This window comes from Macaca fascicularis, chromosome 1, assembly GCF_037993035.2.
Source record: "Macaca fascicularis isolate 582-1 chromosome 1, T2T-MFA8v1.1".
Taxonomy (NCBI): Eukaryota; Metazoa; Chordata; class Mammalia; order Primates; family Cercopithecidae; genus Macaca; species Macaca fascicularis.
Genome location: NC_088375.1, coordinates 40,010,288 through 40,031,246, shown reverse-complemented (window position 1 = coordinate 40,031,246; position 20,959 = coordinate 40,010,288). Strand labels below are relative to the sequence as shown.

The 20,959-nt window shown below is 41.3% G+C and overlaps 1 protein-coding gene across 3 annotated transcripts in view; it reads right to left on the bottom strand.

The window, feature by feature from the left end:
* The window catches only part of RGSL1 (regulator of G protein signaling like 1), a 102,544-nt gene that overhangs the window by 61,737 nt on the left and 19,848 nt on the right, over positions 1-20,959 (bottom strand). The window contains exons 5-10 of one of the 3 annotated variants that reach the window (XM_005540166.4): positions 18,554-18,658; positions 17,382-17,543; positions 15,387-16,354; positions 6,236-6,298; positions 5,595-5,817; positions 1,707-1,814 (exon numbers count right to left, since the gene is read on the bottom strand). In XM_005540166.4, the coding sequence (XP_005540223.3) occupies positions 1,707-1,814; positions 5,595-5,817; positions 6,236-6,298; positions 15,387-16,354; positions 17,382-17,543; positions 18,554-18,658 (1,629 nt within the window). Of the gene's footprint in view, positions 1-1,706; positions 1,815-5,594; positions 5,818-6,235; positions 6,299-15,386; positions 16,355-17,381; positions 17,544-18,553; positions 18,659-20,959 lie in introns of those variants that run through there. The other 2 variants (XM_065535660.1, XR_012429840.1) reach the window with 2 other exon arrangements.

The following is a 20,959-nucleotide window of genomic DNA, read 5'->3' as shown; positions in this document are numbered from 1 at the left end:
AGAGTGATGGAGCCACTTTTTGAAGGCATAGCTGTGAAAGCAGCTTGGAGCTACCGGAATACTGGGGGTGAATGATCATACCTTGGGAAAATGAGGCATCATCTTCCAGGATAAATCAAAGACCATTATAAGGTGTGTCTTCAGTAGTAGAATACATGGGCCCAGATACCAAGGAATGAAAGAAGTGTTCCATTTACCTCTCAGTATCAGTGACTGACTTAGGGAAATTTGTCATCTTTATACCTTTAGGTTCTGTAGGTCTAGACCAGGGCTGTCCAATAAAAATACAATGTGAGCCACATATATAATCTAAAATTTTCTAGTAGTCACATTGAAAAAGCTAAAAGGAAAAGGGTGAAATTAATTTTAACAGTGTATTTTATTTACCCACATGTACCAGTCACATTTCAAGTGCTCAATGGCCATATGGGGCTAGTGGCTTCTGTAATGGACAGTGCCAGTCTAGAGATCCTAGTTCCTAGAGGCAGAATGCTTCTACTAGAGGAAATAGTAGGTATTCAGTCGCGTTAAGCTCCTTATGCTGAGAAGTCAGCAGGCAAGCAAAGGAGTCACTGTACTGATAGGGTAATTGATCCTAATCATTAAGATCATGGTACATAGCAGGGATACTGGACAATTCACTTGCCACCCTTGGTATTCCCTGGCCCAATTTGTATGATAGGTTCACAAGTGAAGCAGCCACAGCCTGAGAAGTCATGATGACTAGGGGCTCAGATATCCCAGAGATGAGAGTCTAGTAAGACCCCAAGACCAGCAGAGGTGCTAGCTGAGCATGAGAGGAATCTAGGATGGGGAGCAGGAGAGGAAGAAGAGGAGTATTAGCAATGGTCTTCAGATAAGGTAGAGTAATGTGAGCCTGCCTTTCTCAAATACGTTTCCCAGGACAAGAAACCATCAGATTCCTGGAGGAGCTACTCCAAGGTGAGGTGAAATTTCTATACAAAGCAAATGGACAGTAGTGGGTGGTACTGGGTACTACCCAGAATCTCCCTTCAGGGCCAAAGCGCTCATTTCCCTAGATGCCTGAGTGTTTTCTGCTGATGACCCAGAGATGAGGCCCCTTCTGGAAGTTGCTTCAGCCAAAGGAAACTGCCTGGCTATAAACCCTAGGTTATATCCTCCGCAGGGGCATTCACATCTCCTATGGATCCGTGTGGAAGAACTAAAGCTGAAATTAAATTTCTTACCTCACCGACGGACAACTCTGAAGGGCCACGCTGGCATCAGAGCTTCTCATGGCATCTGCTGAGGCCTGTTGTGATTGCTCCACAGATGAGCATCTGCCTCTCCCCAGTCCTGCCTTCCTCACTCTCTTATAGGTATTATTCCCGAGAGCACTCCTTAACAAACATCCCTTCACAAATCTCAGCCTCCAAGTAACTTGACAGAAGAAGAATCCACATTATTTAAAACCCCAGAGTGATAACTAGATAAGAAAGTAGAAATGAACAATCTTGACCATCATCACTTCATTCATTTACGATTACATCTTATTTTCATGATGCTCTTCTATGGTTTTGTAGGAGAAAAAAGACATAGTCATTACCCCCTAACCACCTCTCCATTTCCAACAAAGCATGGTTCCTCCTTTGGCTTATGTTCCTTAAGGAACATAAGATTACAGATGTTCTCTTAGATTTGAAAAAACCTAGTTGCCTTGTCTATCCCTGATTTTAAACACTTGCCTATTTTAGGTGCTTTCTCACAGTATACTTTGTAGTCGTCACTGATCTTCTCTACGGCTATCTTTGGATTCTTGTAGCAAAGCTCCTCAAAGGACATTTTAGTTACGTCTGTGAAGTAAGGAAAACAGAGATAGAGTTTAGTTGTCCAAAGTCTAGGTTCAAAGATTCATATACTTTTGTTGAAGGTATTGCCTTTAAAATACCGGGCGCAGTGGGTCACACCTGTAATCCCAGCACTTTGGGAGGCTGAGATGGGCGAATCACTATGTCAGGAGATCAAGACCATCCTGGCTAACATGGTGAAACCCCGTCTCTACTAAAAATACAAAAAAATTAGCTGGGCATGGTGGCGGGAGCCTGTGGTCCCAGCTACTTGGGAGGCTGAGGCAGGAGAATGGCATGAACCCGGGAGGTGGAGCTTGTAGTGAGTCAAGATCGGGCCACTGCACTCCAGCTGGGCGACAGAGGGAGACTCCGTCTCAAAAAAAAAAAAGGTTATTTAAAGAGGCCAATAGTGTTTTAATGGGATGTTTACAGAAATAATACAAGTTCCCTAAGCTAAATTATAAGCAAGGAAATAAGCCTCCTCTCCCCTCCAGAATGAGAAGATCCTCTCCTTCTTAAGGAAAACTGACCCATGGAGATTATTTGCCTGAGAGATGCTAGGGTAACCAAGATATGACTTGAAAGAGCTACTATTTTTTTAATTCATATATGAGAAGTAACTCATACAAATGAATGGCTTCTCCTGCAAAGCATCCATCTGTTGAGGGATTGAGTATTTGTTCTTTTGCAGAGACGGGATTTTGCCATATTGCCCAGGCTAGTCTTGAACTCCTAGGTTCTAGCAATACTCCTGCCTTGGCCTCCTGAAGTGTGGGGAGTAAAGGCGTGAGACCACACCTACAAATGCACTTCAAACATTCTACTATTGCTTCAAAAAAAATTGAAGCCCCTAAGAATAACAAATGGCAAAGAACATGCTATGCTATGTTTTCCCTTTCTCAGCTCTAACTTCAGGAATTACTTTCAGAATTAACTTACATATCTGAATATTATCAATAGTTACAAATCATTGTCCTTTGGAGTGGATTATTGTTTTCTAGAAAGAGCCATATATCATCTTAAGTTATGCATCATGAATTGAGAGGGAATACGTTTTTGTATCCAAAATGTGGTGAGACAATGAGGCTGAGATAGCAAGAGAAGTTTTAACAATGATCTGGGTAACAGAAGCAGAATAGTAGCACCTTACTTCCTATCGAGGAGAAACATTCATTTGGGTTGTGAGTTCTGGGATTTAGAGTGTATCTAAATGCACAGAGTTCTCCTGGAACTCTCTAGGTAGTTCAGTACTTTCTGAAGCTATACTATTTAAGTCTAAAAAGAGTACTGGGGTGTGGACTCATGAATGTGAGTTATTCTTATGTCATCATCATCATCATCATCATCATCATCTTTATCATGTATAATCAAGGGGAATCTGACCATAAGTGTTATGAGCAGTGGATTATTTCTGCAGTGGATCCAGTTTTCTGGTCCTGTATCAATTCCTTCCTTGCTGAGCAACCTTGGGCAAGTCTTTTCACCTTTCTGGAAGTCATGTTTCCCTGTATAAAAGATGATAGTGGTTGGGTATGGTGGCTCACACCTGTAATCCCAGCACTTTGGGAGGCCAAGACAGGTGGATCACTTGAGGTCAGGAGTTCGAGACCAGCCTGGCCAACATGGTGAAACACTGTCTCTACTAAAATACAAAAATTAGCAGGGCGTGGTGGCAGGTGCCTGTAATCCCAGCTACTCAGGAGGCTGAGGCAGGAGAATCGCATGAACCTGGGAGGCAGAGGTTGCAGTGAGGCAAGATAGCACCATTGCACTCCAGCCTGGGTGACAAAGGGAAACTCCATCACACAAAAAAATAATTTTTTAAAAGTATCACACATAGGCCAGGCATGGTCACTCATATCTTTAATACAAGCACTTTGGGAAGCCAAGACGGGAGAATGACTTCAGCCCAGGAGTTCAAGACTGGCCTGGGCAGCATAACAAGACTCCACCTCTACAAAAAATAAAAAATTAGCTGGGTGTGGTGGTACATGCCTGTAGTCCCACCAACTTAGGAAGCTGAGGTGGGAGCATCACTTCAGTCTGGGAAGTCATGGCTGCAGTGAGCTGTGATGGTTCCACTGCACTCCATCTCAAAAAAAAAGATAGTATTCTAGCTCTGGTGCTCTGTGAGTTTAGGGTACAGCTTGAGACACCAGCCTACCTGGGATTCAGGGCCCTGACTTGGCCAAATGCAAAGAAGGCCCTTTATTAGGCCAGACTTGTGCTCCAAAAAAGCAGTGATAGAGAAAGTAATGATATGTGCTTTGGAGAGGGACAAGGAGCTTCCATGGAGGGTGGTTCACATTCTTACTGGCTATCCCTGGTGCCCCATAGCCACCCAAAGTAATGCCCATTGCCCAACATATGTGTGGTGAAATTTACCAGCCATGTTTTCTTCTACTTGGTCTTGATTCCTGGGAAAGAATCTAAGATCCTCAGGATTTAGAGAGAGAGTGGAATCTCTATGGTTAAAAAAGAGGGCCTGTTCATGCTAGATTTAAATATTTTATGCCCAAGCATGGCTCTGAGGGGCAAGCCTCCAGGGCATCTTGGTTTGTATATAGAGTGCATATTAAAGTTTTAAAAAAGAGTCGGATTTACTTAGCACCTGCTTGTTATGTAAATGCATTACCTCTAATCCTAAACAAATTAGGGGCCATTATCTCCACTGCACAGATAAAGAAATTAGGTTCAGAGAGATGGAGTAACTTGCCAAAGCTCACAGAGCATATGAATGGTACAACTGAATTTTCAAACCTTTTGCTTACTCTTTATCCATGTTTTTCAAAGTGTAGGTCATGACTCACAAGTGTGCCAAAAAATAAATGGTGACATTGTTAGCTTTTATATGACATGAAACATAATAGAATAAAGAATGTTGGAGTACAGCATCTTATGTAATAAGGGCAAGTATTGCTTTGGAAATTTTTTTCCATATACATGTGCACACGTATATATTTATGTTTAAGTAATTATGAAGTCAAACATATTTATTGTGGATCAAAGTTTGAGAGATATGCAGTATTCCAACTGTCTCAACATAGATAATTAAAGCAGTATGCTCAATTTGAATAATAATGACTAACATTTACAGTATTGAACTCTTAAGTGATTGTCAAACATTGTACTAATAGCTTTCATAGATGATCTCAGGTCACCAGCACAACAAGTTTGTTATTATTCTCATTTTACAGATGAGAAAACTGGGGGTCAAAGAGAGGTTAAATGCATTGCTCAAGCATACAAGTCAATAGGAGAGTACGGGTGTAACCCCAGACTTCCGGGACAGCAAAGCCTTTTGTTTCTAACGACATCTCTCCACTGCCTGGGTGGGCTGGTGTGTTATGTTAGGGAAGCGGGTGACTGTAAAATATGTTCACAGAAATGCACTTGGACCTTATTCTGGAGGAAATGTGGTGAGGTGGAACATGCTTATCAGATGCATGAAACGAAGTATTCAGCATCAACTGTGGTGATGCTTTGGTGGGCAAGAGTCTAGCTACACTTGAGCACGCTGGCTCACTCAGATCCAGCAGGGAGCTCTACGGTGACTCTGTCTGGATTCAAATCCTGACTGCAACTTACTGTGACCCTGGGGAGGTCACATCCTCTCTGTGCCTCAGTTACTTAGTACATACCTCATAGGCTATTTTGATGATCAAATGAGGTAATCTCTGCATTGCATAGTGCTGACGCTTAGTAAATAATTAGTAAACGTTAAATATTATTTTCCAGTTGCCTATATGTAAAGGTCAAAAAAATTACAGTGACTGCTCTGACCTGTGAGAAACACTGGAGATGTCAGCTCTACCTGAAGAGACCCTCCTTGTTTCAGGTCCTCAGTAGCTATCTTTCGCCACTGCATATAGTCCATTTCCTTCATGTCAGCCAAAGCCTGGCTTAACTCTAGAGAATGCTGAATCCTCTTATAAAGAAGAATGTTCTCTTCTTTGCCTATAAATTCTCTTTTATGCTGTCTGGAGCTGATGAACTTATTCTGTGTCTAAGAGAAGAGGGTGAGGGGAAGACTGTATTTGTTACAGGAATTAGACCAGAAGCAATAGTTTTGTAATAACTCAGTGCTCCATGCCTCCCTGTCATACGGCTATTACGCAGGTTGTTTTCAATTGTTAAGAACCATTGCTTCTTTACATGCCAACCTCCACCCTTTTCTAATCGAACTCATTTTCTATAAGGGAGAAATTTTCTATGATTGTGACTTTTTCAAAGTCATCTTATGCACTGAGTCCTTTTCCTTGAGAGGTTTAGCTTTAGAACAACAGGGACCATGCCAATCTTTGGTTGACTCTAGGAAAAATAACAATTTCATTTACTTTAACACATAAGCCTTTTAAAACAGCAATTACTCTCTCTTCTTCCCTCATCCGCATGATTCCTTCCCAATCCAAAGTCCTTCCTACCGTAAAAAGGAGAAACCAGTAGTCCTCTTCATCCAGGAACTCATCATACCAGGGACTCAGCATCTGAAAGCCAAACACAGCCTATGCATTATGAGGTGGATGGTCAGCTTGCTGCATCTTTCCTGAATATGTTCACCTGGGAGCAGAGTAGGCTGAAGATTCTGGGTTCTGTAATTGGGAGATCTAATGGAACAGCAAACATTAGCTATGACCAACTAGGAGGCATTCTTTTATCTCTGAATAGAGCAGCTAACACAGCCTCTCTCTAAGTCTCAGAGAAAAGTACTAAATATTTACTTAAGAAGAGAGATGACAAATAATTTACAGAACTATTACTTAACATCGGCATATTATTTCATTCTTTTCCAAAGTAATATCCCGTTTTTTCTCAAAATGGCCCTGAAAACCAAGCGTCTTTCTTCGGTGTGTCTACTCATATCTCCCACACCAACTCACAACAAAACCTGTGAGTTAGTGCTTAGCTAGATATTTTAACCGATGCTCTCAGTTTCACTCATTCATTCATTTGACAAATGCTTTGTGAATGCCTCCTATGTGTCAGGCACTTTACAAATTGCTGGCAATATAGAGATCAACATGCTGCAAGTGTTGGTACAAGGAGCTCAACTTCCAGCATGAACAGCAGCATAACACATGCTCTAACAGGGGTATGAACAAAGCTTCTGATTCAGTCAGGGAAATCCAGGAAGAATTCATAAAGGTAAGGAGGTTTAATCTAATGTGCACGTTGCAAGATAAGTAGGAGCTCATCATAGGGAAGTTGAGTAAAGATCATGCCAGGCAGTAGAAAGAGCTTAAACAAAGGCATGGGGATGGGAAAGAACATGTTTGGGAATGATGAGTACTCCAGTGTGGGCTGAAATGTAGCATTCATGTGAAGAGCCCAGGGATGGGGAAGTGGCAAGAGAGGAAGCAGAGATGCGTTGGAATTATATATGAGGGACTTGAATGACTTGCTGAGTAATCTGGGGATTATTTTGTAGGCAATGAATTGTTGATAGTAATTTTTAAGAATGTAAGATTATCTCCGCCAACTGCCTCAATCATGCAGCCAAAAGGTGAGTTTAGGGATATAAATTTTAGTAGCTTTAACAAATCTCCTTGGCTCCTGGGAAACTTGAGTGAAGTATATTCCTGAGACAATTCAGTTCAGTGATTGAATCTGAGCAATATGTAATGTAATATAATGTTACTCATTAATAAGTAACTGTAAATATATATTAAATATAAATAATAAAAAAGGATGTGTGAAATGAGCACCCTATTAACATCCCATTTGGTTTAAAAGGTTTATGACTAGGCCGGGCGCGGTGGCTTGCGCCTGTAATTCTAGCACTTTGGAAGGCTGAGGCGGGCGGATCACCCGAGGTCGGGAGTTCAAGACCAGCCTGACCAATATGGAGAAACCCTGTCTCAACTAAAAATACATAATTAGCTAGTCATGGTGATGCATGCCTGTAATCCCAGCTACTTGGGAGGCTGAGACAGGAGAATTGCTTGAACCCAGGAGGCGGAGGTTGCAGTGAGCCAAGATCATGCCATTGCACTCCAGCCTGGACAACAAGAGTGAAATGCCATCTCAAACAAATAAATAAATAAAAAAGATTTATGACTCAGGCTGGGTACAGTGACTCACACCTCACGCCTGTAATCCTAGCCCTTTTGGAGACTGAGGTGGGCAGATCACTTGAGACCAGGAGTTTGAGACCAGCCTGGGCAACATGGTGAAACCCCCAGCTCTACCAAAAAATAAAAAACAAAAAAAATAACTGGGCATGGTGGCGTGCACCTGTGGGAGGCGCATGCCACCCCCAGGGAGTACCACAAATTAGCTACTGCGGAGTTCAGGTGGAAGAATCACCTGAACCCAGGAGGTGGAGGTTGCAGTGAACCAAGATCATGCTACTGCATTTCAGCTTGGGCAACAGAGGGAGACTTTGTCTCAAAAAAAAAAAAAAAATTAAGACTCTACCTAATAATTAATTGATAAATACATTTATTTCTTAAGAAACAAAGCTTAATAGAGCATTTTCTATTAAAAGAAACAACCAGATATGCATTAAAATAGTAGCCAAAAATAATAAATATGATAAAACAGCATCTAAAAACCCTATAATAGTTTTTTGTTAGAATGTATTAGGATTGTCTTTAGAATTGAGCTTGTCCATCACTTGATAAACCCTCCTGGCCCCTTCTCAGAGCAGTGTATGATGCAATAGATCAAGGTTCTGCAAATGTTTTCTATAAAGTGCCAGATAGTAAATATTTTATGATATTTACTATAGGCTATATAGTCTATTGCAAGTACTCAACTGTGTAGTTGTAGGACATGGTAGTATGTAAACAAATGGGTACAGTTTTGTTGCAATAAAACTTTATTTATGGGCACTAAAATTTGAATTTCATGTATTAACCATGTGCCATAATATGTTCTTTTTTTAATTTTTTTCTACTATAAAGAAATGTTAAACCATCCCTAGCTTGCTGGCCATGCAAATACATGTGGGAAGCTGAATTTGGTGCCCAGACTGTAGTTTGCTAACCTTGCAATAGACTGAACAGGAATCTGGACACTGGCTCTGCACTTGTCAGTAAATAGCAGTGAGACCTGAGAATTTGACCCATCAGCTATACAATGAAAGAAGGGATGACAGAACCTCTAATGACTTATTCTAAGGTTATATGTGTCTGAAAAGAGGTCAGAAGAGGATGAACATGTATTTACCTACTCATTACCAGGCGCTGCATATAGAGTGTCTTTGAAGCAGCCATTATGATCCCCAATGTACTGATGAGAAAACCAAGGATCAGGTTGAGTGATGTCAGCAAGATGGCTGACTAGAAGCCCCTAGCACTTGCCCATGCCTCCATAAACACAACTGAAACAATACATGAATAACTACATTCTAATAAAAGTAAAAATAACAAAAGGAAAGTGTACATTGAAGTGTACATTGAAGGAGTAACAGAAACCCTGATGAACACAGAAACTCAGAGAGAATGAAAGGAAACATTGGGTCTCTACCACCCACTCCCCAAGCCTAGATCAGCTGGGGACCAGGAGGAACCTCTCCCTATTGTGAAAAGCTAGGCTAGAGGATCTCAGCAGCCCTCATTAACACATTAGACACCTACAGTCCTCATCACTGGGGTCCCCTGCAGTCCTCACAGGCACTAAGCCCAGCCGAGGGAGCTGCCTAATGGCCACACAGCTATGCTCCCCCAAGAGAAGGAGTTGACACTGTGCCCTGCCCCCTGTGGCCTGCAAGACTACTGTGCTATACCATCTTGGACCTGATATTACTGCTGGAATGTATCTTGCTCCAGGGGCAAGCAGCCACAACTTCTCTTCATCCCTGAGGGTAAACTGCTGCCAAACTACCCCCACCCCATGGTCTAACATCCCCAAGCCAAGCTGCAGGCAGCTGTCACACTCTTTCCCTTGGGGCCAACCACAAGTGGAACTGCTCTGCCCACTTCTACCCAACTCCTTCAGGCTGAACATTAAGCTCTACACTCTCTCCTGGGGAAATGGCACTTTGATACAATTGCTTCATCTACCACTCTCAGCCACAGCTGCACTCTGCCCCTAGGGGCCTGAACTGAAATGGCATACTGCCTCCTGAGGAAACAGTGCCTTGGTGCAGCTGCGCCATATTTCTCTCCCAGTCACTGCTGAGCCCGGAACATGTGAACTGAAGCCAAAGTTTCACACGCCCTCCTGGGAAAATGATGCGTTGGTAGAACTCTTCCATCTACCTCTCCCAGTTGCTGCTGTACCCTGGCCCCCGGGAGAACAGAACCTTGGCTGTTCAGAGCAGTCACATCTTCTCAGTGCCTGATTTAAAACAGTGTCCTGCCTCCCAGAAGAGTGGTCATGTACACCAATACCTAAGCTGAGTGGCATCTTACATCCCAGGGAAATAGTGCCTGGGCTACCTGGAATAGTCACACCCCTGGCCCTAAGCTGACGTGGCACTGAGCAGCTGTGCATTCCACGGCTAAGATGGCATAGTACCCCGGGTCCCAGGGAAACAGAACAGTGGCTGAGCTGAGGAACCCCACACTACAGGCCAAAAGAATTATAGTATCGTGCTTCCCTGGAGCTGAACTATCCCTCCAGAGTCCTAGCTGCTAAGACATCCCTTTCACTGTATCCCAAGTATTCTAGGATAGTTGGTGCCACTGTAGCTGGCTTCACAGTATGGGATGCTTCTGAGCCCCACCATCCCAGGGTCCAGAGTCACGACTACATGGTGCCTCATCCCTAGGGACCTGAGTTGCCACTGAGCCCTACTGGCTCAGGTTCCCAAACCCACTCTGTGGGCCCAAACCTCCAGAGTACCCCTTCTTCCCCAACGCTGGGCCAGGGCTGTGCTCTGTCCCTCAGGGTAGAATCACAGTTACAACCGAACCCCTGGGCTTGAGCTACTAGGCAGTGCTGCAGGGTCACATATCCTGGCTCTGTGGGCAGCCTACATCCAACCATTCTACATAAGTGAACGTGCACCCCAAGACCCAAGCGCTACTAATCTGTACAACAGACTCCTGTGACATAAGTTTACCTATATAACCAACCAGAACAGGTACCCCCGAACCTAAAATAAAAGTTAAAAAATGAAAATAAGCAAAACAATAGAAATACATGTCTATAAATATTACATATGCACATTATGTCTCATTTGAAATATAATACTAGTATATTTTATGTGTACATAATAGATGTACATTATATGCATATATGTATTCATATACATTATGAAAATTATACATTTATTATATATATACACACATATGTATGTATTTTAAAAATTATTTTTAAGCCCTTTATTAAGGTATAATTGACATACAAAAACCTGTAGAAATTTAATGTATACAACTTAATGTCTTTGAAGATAAGTATACACCCATTAAACTGTCATCACAATCAATACCACAAACCTATCCTCCAAAAATTTCTTCCTGTTCCCTTTGGTTTTGTTTGTGTTTCTTTTTTCTTTTGTGGTAAAAACACTTAACACAAGACCTATTCTCTCAGTGAATTTTAAGTATACAATATAGAATTGTTAAACGATATTTCATATGTTGTACAGTAAATTTATCTCTCATGACTGAAGCATGGTACAGTTTAATCAACACCTCCCTGAAGCCGCTGGCAACTGTCATTCTTTTTTCTGCTTCTGTGAATTTATCTGATTTAGATTCAGCACGTAAGTGAGATTATGCAGTATTTGTCTTTCTGTGTCCATTTATTTTAATTAGCATGATGTCCTCCAGGTCTCACCTGTGTTGTTGCAAATGGCAGGACTTCCTTCTTTTTAAAGACTGAATAGTACTGCATCATATACACCACATTTTCTTTATCCATTCATCTTTTGATGCACATTTCAGTTGTTTTCATATCTTGGCTATTGTGAATAATTCTGCAATGAACATGATTGTGCAGATATCTCTTCAAGATCCAGATTTTAATTCCTTTGGATATATCCCCAGAAGTGGGATTGCTGGATCAAAAGGTGATTCTACTTTTCATTTTTTGAGAAACCTGCATACTGTTTTCCATACTGGTCACACCAATTTACACTCCCACAAACGAATGTAAATTTGGGCATCCAGCGTGAAAAATAGTATGCAGGTTTAGTGTCAGTGTATAGAATCACAACTGGTTTTGAATATTGATTTTATCCTGAAACTTTACTGAATTTGCTTATTAGTTTTAACAGTTTTTTGTGGTAATTTTAGGGTTATCTACATAAAAGATCATGTCATCTGCAAACAGAGGCATGATAGTTTTACTTTTTCTATATAGTTTCACTTCTTCCTTTTATATTTGGATGCCTTTTATTTTTTATTTTTCGTGTCTACTTGCTCTGGCTAGGACTCCCGGTATTCTGTTGACCAGGAGGGGCAAGAATGAGGATCCTTAGCTTGTTCTGGATGTTAGAGGAAATGATTTCAGCCTTTCGCCATTGAGTATGATGTTGCAGCAAGCTTTTCATAAATGGCCTTTATTGTGTGGTGGTATCTTCCTTATATGTGTACTTTTTGAGAGAAAAATATTTTGAAATTTGTCAAGTAATTTTTTGGCCTCTGTTGAGTTGATGATGTGATTTTTATCTTTAATTCTGTTAATGCGTTGCATCACAGTGATTGATTTGTGTAGGTCAAACCATCCTTATAACCCAGGGATAAATCCTACCTGGTAATTGTGTATAATTCTTTTAATATGCTGTTGTATTTGGTTTGCTAGTATTTTTTGCTTTTCTTTTTAAAGACAGCATCTTGCCTGTCACCAGGCTGACATGCAGTGTCATGAACATGGCTCACTGCAGCCTCAAATTCTTCCAGAAATCCTCCCTTCTCAGCATCCCAAGTAGCTGGGACCACAGGCACACACCACCATGCCCAGATAATATTTTTATTTTTTATAAAGACAGGGTTTTGTCATGTTGCCCAGGCTGGTCTCGAACTCCTGGGCTCAAGCAGTCTTCCCAGCTCTGCTTCCCAAAGTGCTGGGGTTACAGGCATGAACCACTGCACCTGGCCATGGTAGTATTTTCTTGTGAATATTTGCATCGATTTTCCTCAGGGATATTGACCTGTGGTTTACTTTCTTCTTGTGTCTTTGTCTGGCTTTGGTGTCAGGGTGGCTCTAGCCTCATAAAATTACTTTGAAAATGTTCTCTCTTCTTGTATTTTTGGGAAGAGTTTAAGAAGGATTAGTATTAATTATTAAAATATTTGATAGAATTCACCAGTGACGCCATCTTGTCCCTGGTTTTTCTTTTTTGGGAAGTTTATTATTACTTCTTCAGTCTCTTTAACTGTTACTGGTCTGTTCAGGCTTTCAATTTCTTCTCGACTTAGTCATGGTAAGTTGTATGTTTCTAGAAATTTGTTTCTTGTGGGTTGTCCAATTTGTTGGTGTATAATTATTAATAATAGTCTTTTATTATCCTTTTTATTTCTGTAGGAATAAATTGTAACGTCTCTTCTTTCATTTACAATTTTATTTATTTGAATCTTCTCTTTTTTTAAGCCTAGCTAAGGATTTGTTGATTTCATTTATTGCTTAAGAAAACAAACTTAGTTTTATGTTTTTAAAAATTGAGTTTCTAGTCTCCATTTCATTTATTTCTTCTCTAACTTTTATCCTCTTCTTCCTTTTGATAAGTTTAGGTTTAGTTCTTCTTTTTCTGGTTCTGTGAGGTGTAAAGTTAGGTGGTTTATTTGAGATTTTTCTTTTTTAATGTAGGCATTTATTGCCATAAACATCCATCTTAGTACTGCTTTTGCTACATCCCATAAGTTTTGGTATGTTGTTTTTATTTTCATTGGTCTCAAGTATTTTCAAATGCCCTTTTTGATTTTTTTTTGAGCTACTAGTTGTTTAAAAGTGTGTCGTTAGGCCGGGCGCGGTGGCTCAAGCCTGTAATCCCAGCACTTTGGGAGGCCGAGACCGGCGGATCACGAGGTCAGGAGATCGAGACCATCCTGGCTAACCCAGTGAAACCCCGTCTCTACTAAAAAAAAAAATACAAAAAACTAGCCGGGCGAGGCGGCGGGCGCCTGTAGTCCCAGCTACTGCGGAGGCTGAGGCAGGAGAATGGCGAGAACCCGGGAGGCGGAGCTTGCAGTGAGCTGAGATCCGGCCACTGCACTCCAGCCTGGGCGACCACTGCACTCCAGCCTGGGCGACAGACCGAGACTCCGTCTCAAAAAAAAAAAAAAAAAAAAAAAAAAGTGTGTTGTTTAATTCTGTGTATTTATAAATTTTCCCATTTTCTATTCTTGATTTCTGGTTTCACTCCATTGCACTTGATTAAAAAAAAAAAAAAAAAAAAATACTTGTGGCCAAGTGCGGTGCCTCACGCCTGTAATTCCAGCACTTTGGGAGGCTGATAGGGGTGGATTGCCAGAAGTCAGGAGTTTGAGACCAGCCTGGCTAATGTGGTGAAACCCCGTCTCTAAGAAAAATGCAAAAATTAGGTGGGCATGGTGGTGGGCGCCTGTAATTCCAGCTACTCGGCAGGCTGAGGTAGGAGAATTGCTTGAACCCAGGAGAGGGAGGTGGCAGTGAGCCAAGATCGCGCCACTGCACTCCAGCCTGGGTGACAGAGCGCGACTCTGTCTCAAAAAACAAAAAAACAAAAAAACAAACAAACTTGTAATGTTATTTCATTTTATTATTTTAGAGACAGGGTTTCATTCTTTCACCCTGGCTGGAGTGAAGTGGTGTGATCATAGATGTAACCTTAAACTCCTGGGCTTAAGTGATCCTCCCACCTCAGCTTCCTAAGCAGTTAGGACTACAAACATGTGCCACCACATCTGGCTATGGAATATTTTTAATCTTAAATTCGTTAAGACCTTTTTGTGACTTAGCACATGATCTATTGTGGAGAATAAACTCATCCTAATTGGACTTTTCCTTGATGGCTAGTCTAATAAAGGGAGACCTTGTTTTCAATACATAATGTTTATAACAGAAATTTAAAACTTTCCTCATAGAATACTCTGAGGTTCATGGTTTGGGGAGGCTTCATATAACAAGAAAGTGAAGAAGGAATGGACATCAACCACTCCCCACCTCCACTGTACTTTAGAGTTATTGGCTGATTTGGGGAAGGATGCAAAATGTGTGCCTTAAGACAGTGGTCCCCAACCTTTTTGACACAGGGACTAGTTTTGTGGAAGACAGCTTTTTCCATGAACTGGGGGCTGGGGGGATGATTTCAGAATGAAACTGTTCCACCTCAGATAATCAGGCATTAGATTCTCACAAGAAGCATGCAACCCGGATCCCTCATATGTACAGTTCACAATACTGTTTGCACTCTAATGCTGCCACTGATCTGACAGAAGATGGAGCTCAGGCAGTAATGCTTGCTTACCTACTGCTCACCTTCTGCTGTGCGGCCCAGTTCCTAACAGGCCATGGACTGATACAGATTTGTGGCCCAGGGTCTAGGGACCCCTGCCTTAACAGAACAACCAACTCTTCAATATGTGAAGGTTTATGTGGGTAATTATGTAGTTACTTAGCCAGTATAGGTGACCAGATGGGATTTTTAGTCAGTTTTGTCCTAATTTGCCAGATACTAACTCATTTCTGTGAGGCATGGCCTACCTTGCAAATCTCCTTCTGGGCTTTGGGAATCCAGGGGATCACATCTCCAGAAGGCAACAGTTCCTTTAGGCCCTGAATGGTTTGGGATTTGAGTGGCAAGCGTGGACCAATCTGCTCATTCAGGTAGAGCTCGCAGATTCTGTCACCCAGCAAGTGACGAAAGATTGCATTCCCATTGTTCTTGTTATTCACAAGGACACTGAGGAAATGGTGCAGGTCCTGCCAAAGGTCAAGAAGTTGGATCTCCACTTTCAAATTCAGCTTCTTCAGGTGGTCCCGGAAAGGATTCCCTGCATAGGAGTCAGCACACAAGGCCAAGTGGATGTATCCTAAAGAAAAGCTTTGCTTGATGGCCTTCTGAATTGTCATCTTGGAGGAGTGATGGATGATGGGGGTGACGGTCCTCAGGCGAGTAGAGACCTTTGTCTCAAAGAGGCCTTCCATGTGGAGGTGGCTCTTGGCTTTCTTCTTCATGCTGGATTTTTTTGCATAATGCATATCCTTTTCCAGGGAACTGATTCTTGTTTCTTTTGAAGAAGGCATTTTCAGGAAAGGCATTTGTATAACCACTTTCTCTTGAGGACATGTCTCCTGTAGGGGCGTACCAATAGTATCTGGCTTGAGGTCCATTTCCAGAGACCAAGAGTCAGGATCTACCAATTGCCACATCTTCCTCTTGGCTTTCCTGCTTGAGTACCGTTTATGAAAGTGGTGGCACTTCTTGATGCTCATGTTCAGAGGGAGCCCTCCTACGTGGGTGTAACAAATGCTGTATAAGCGAGTCTCGTACTCCTGCATCAGACCATGGCATGCTTCCTCCTTGGCCATGGTCATCTTGGTGTGGGTGTAAAAGTTGGGAAGCCAATAGCTCTGGAGTTTGAACAGAGCCACTTTCTGCATGTGGCTCAGGATCTCCCTCCTAGTGGTTGACTGGTTGGGATGCCAGATGGAGATGCTCAGGAGGGACTCTGGAAATAATACAGAGAAATGATGGGTGAAAATGATGTGATGATGGCAGTGATGATGATGTTGGAGAGGTTTTTAAATTTTTTCAAATGTCTTTGCATAGCATTTTATTAGTTCCTCACACAATCCTGGAGTATGAAGAGTTAAAATATAGAGTCGACACATTTTTATGGTTTTCTCAGCATACAGTGATCCCTTTATCTTATTCTCCATAGAAATAAGCCATGTTACGGGATTCTTCTAGTTACTTTTTAGACTATTAAATGTTACTTCAAAGAAGAGCAAAAGCACAAGAAAAATGATTAAGAACAAGAAACATCTATGTCTGAACGGGATTTTTGATGAAGAGGTTTGGATAAGTAGAACTAGCCCTGATTTTAATGTCGTCAATTCTCAATTACCTATGTGAGTAGAGAGGAGTGCGAATAATCCCAAACTGCACATCTTTTGGAACATATCTGTATTCAAGTTAGGAATGCCTCCTCATTTAATCAACGAACAAACAAATATAAATAAATCTTACATTCTAGAGAAGAAGTTGACAAACTTTTTATGTAAAGGGCCAGCTGGTAAATATTTTGGCTCTGTAAATCACATAAAAGTTCCTTCCTTTTTTAAAAGCCCTATACAAATGTAGAAATGGTCTTAGCTCGCAGGCCACGTACACTGCATTTGGCTGGTGGGTTGCAGTTTGTTCTAGAGAATCCCAATTAAAAAAATAAAATACAAAAGTATGTAGGCTTAAATGTTACAGGTGCTTTTCAAGTATCCTGCCCCAATTCCTCCTCCTTCCTTCCAATCAGCCTTCATTGGCAGGTAATATCTCACAGAGAGGCAAGTGCCAGTTTAAGGACAACTGGTGTCTTTCAACACTTTCCTGGTTAAGGGTTGGGGTTGCCACTAGCATCTCTGATACATCAAAGATGGAAAGAAGGTGGGGTTTCCTGCAAAGAAGGAGACTGAGGATTATCAGACACTGGATTTACTTTTTTGTTGCATCCCCCCCAAAATATGCTTTATAATTCTTACTGATGTTCATGTTGCAGAGGGTTACCACCCTGGAGCCCTCCTGCAGATGGGTGGCCCTCAGCATGAGGAGGAGGGACAGATAGTAGTCTCTCACTTCCAGGTCCATCTCATCTATGCTCAGGATCTTCTCAGCGAGGATCCAGAAATCCACCAATTCTTCACCTACAGGTGAGACAGAAGAGGCACAGAGCTATACCCTAGTTTTGCCCTTTTGGTGGTTGCATCTGGGTGAATCAGCTGATATCCCCCACCAGTCTGTTCCACTGCATCAATCATCATTCCTGGTGATTAGTTCAAGGTATCATCTCTAGAAAAGTTCTACTGTGGGGGAGAATTGGAGGCATGGGGAGGAGAGGCTTAATGCATGGGAATCCTTTGACTTTTTGTTGCTGGTGTTAGAAAAACCATCACTGGAGGGGAAACTGCAAGACTCTGGGGGTGGATTATGAAATAATTAAATTTTGTCCAAAAAAATGAAGATTGGGGGAAAAAAAGACACATTTCCTAGATCGTGGACTGAGAATGGCCTGCAGAAGGACACTGGAGCCAAAAGATGTCAAAGACTACATCCCCTTTTGTTAAAACTTGGCAAGGCCTGAACTCTGAGTGGCAAAGTGAAAGATGTAGTCCATCTAGATCTTCCCTACCTGCTCCCTGGAAATCCAGGATTTCACCCTTAAAATTAGGGCTAAGGCCTGGATAAAACTTAATGTTGTTGAGCTGGAGTGTCAGCCAGGGCCAGCTACCAGCCTCCCAGAACCCAGAAACTACTGGACTCAATAGCACAGAAGCCAGTGTTCCCATCACTCCCATTACCGGGATTTGTTTACTTGTTCCTTGTCTGTCTCCCCACCAAAATAGCAGCTTTGTGAAGCAGGGACTTATGGCTCTTATTCACCTTTGTAACCCAAGCTACCAGCGCAGTGGCTGCCACATAGCAGTGCTCAATGATATTGTTAAATGAATGAATGAATAAATGAGTAAAAGGGACTCTGACTGCTTTTCCCTTAACCTACACTATGGACCTCAGTTTTCAAAGATTATTATCCAAACTGCATTATTAAACATTTTTATATTCACCATAAACACACATAACCGTTAACTGGGGCTTAGGGCAACCTGAAAACCATTAAGAACTTGCAAAAGCCCCAGGAACAACCCCAAGAACCCACCTGCACTGCCTGTGAGGTAGGAATAGAAGCGCCACATCCCTCTGACCCCGCCAATGCATTTCTGGAGTAGCCACTGGTCTGCCTTTTTCCATCTCATCATCTTGGCTGCCAGGAAAATTCCACCATAAGATAGAAAGAATGAACTCTTCCCCTGGCCCCTCTCCCAGCCTTGCACACTGCCAGACCCCCATTTGTTTAGTGTGGTGAGGACAAATTGTGACCAGTTAGATGAATAGGGTCCAGATTATGTGGTGCTTTTGAAGCTAGGCACCATCCAGTGACACATGTTAAGGTTCATGGGAGGGACGCACAAGCATGCGCACAATTCACAGCTCATAAACACCCTCCAACCAAAGCCCCTTCCCTTCTACAGTCTCAACCTGACAGGGACTTTGCCCTTAGTGTGCATTTTAATCCAACTTTACCTATATATATATATATATATATATATATATATATATATATTGAAGGGGGTTAGTTGAATATAGCAGGTGATTTCTTACAACATTTTACTCTGTGAATACTCCTGAATCTTAAATTTGCCTGGGGTGAAATATATTCAGTTTCCTTTGGCTAGTGAGCCAAAAGTGACTAATTCAACTTTAGGCGAAAATTTTATTCATTCATTCTTTCAATACATGTTTATTAAATGCCTACTAAGTATCAGGCACCAATATAGGTGCTTGATATACATCAGCAAACAGAACAAAAAATCCCTGCCTCCAAGGAGTCTGTATTCTTGTGAAGGAGACAGGCATACAATAAGCATAATAAATAAGAACATTATCTAGTGAGGTTGAAGGTTATAATCAGAATAGAAAAAAGGTGGAGCAGGATAAAAGAAATTGGTAGTGCTTCAATGACGAGACAAGATTTGTACAAAGAGTTGAGGAGGTGAGAGAAGGAGCCATGTGAGTATCTACAGAAAGAGCATTCCAGGTAGGGGAAAAAGCCAGTGCAAAGCCTTTAAGTGGAAATGTGTCCAGCATGTTTGAGGAACTGCAAGGAGGCCAATGTGACTAGAATGGAATGAGTGAGAGGAGGGAAGTAGGAGGAGACGAGGTAAGAGAGGAAATAGGGCCAGCTCTCTAGGATCTTGAAGATCACTGTAGGGGTGCTGAATTTCTCATTGACACAGGAGTCATTGGTAGTATTGGAGGTGTTGAGAAGCAGTGCAGACAGTGAGGAAATAATGTGATCTGAAATACATTTTTTCCAATATTTTTATTGTGGGAGAATACATATAACATAAAGTTTACCATCTTAACTATTTTTAAATGTATGGTTTAGTGGCATTAAGTGTATTAATAATTTTGTACAACCATCATGACCATCCACCTCCAAAATTCTTTTCATCTTGCAAAACTGAAACTCTTTACTCGTTAAACAGTAACTCCCTATTCCCCCTCCTCCCAGCTGCTGACAATCACCATTCTACTTCCTTTTTCTATGACTTTGACTATCCTAAGTACCTCATATAAGTAAAATCATACAGTATTTGTCTTTCTGTGACTGGCTTACTTCAATAAGCATAATGTCTGCAGGTTTTATTCGTGTCATAGTCTGTCATAATTTCTGTTTTACGTCTGAATAATATTCCATTGCATATATATATCTCTCTCTCTCACATTTTGCTTATCCATTCATCCATTGATGGTTACTTGGACTGTTTCCACACTTAACTATTGCAAATAATGCTCCTATGTACATGAATGTACAAATATCTCTCCAGACCCTGCTTTCAATTCTTTTGAGTATATACTCAGCAGTTAAATTGCTGGACCATATGGTAATTCTATTTTTAATTTTTGAGAAACCTCCATGCTATTTTCCACAGTTTGTACCATTTTAAAGTCCCACCAACAAATGCAAAAGAGTTCCAATTTCTCTACATCCTCACCAATGCTTGTTATCTTATTTTTCTTGGTACACAATGGGTGTGTGATGGTATCTCATTATAGTTTTGATTTGTGTTTCCCTAATGATTAGTCCTGTAGAGCATCTTTTCATGTGCTATTGGCTATCTGTATATCGTCTTTGGAGGAATGTGTTGTTTAATTAAGTATTTTCCCTAGTTTTGAATCATGTTGCTCTTTGTTGTTGTTGGTTTTAGGTGTTCTCTGTATATTCTGGAGATCAATACTTTCTCAGATATATGATTTTGAAGATTTTCTTCCATTATTTAGGCTGCCTTTTTACTTTTGATAGTATCTTTTGATGCACAAATTTTTTAATTTTTTATGAAACCCAATTCTTTGTTGTTGCTTCTTCCTTTCCTATCATATCCAGACATCACTGCCAATTCCAATGTTGTGAAGATTTTGCCCTCCGTATGTTTTTTCATGAGTTTTGCAGTTTATGCCTTAAATTTAGGTCTTTGATCCATTTTGAGTGAATTTTCATATA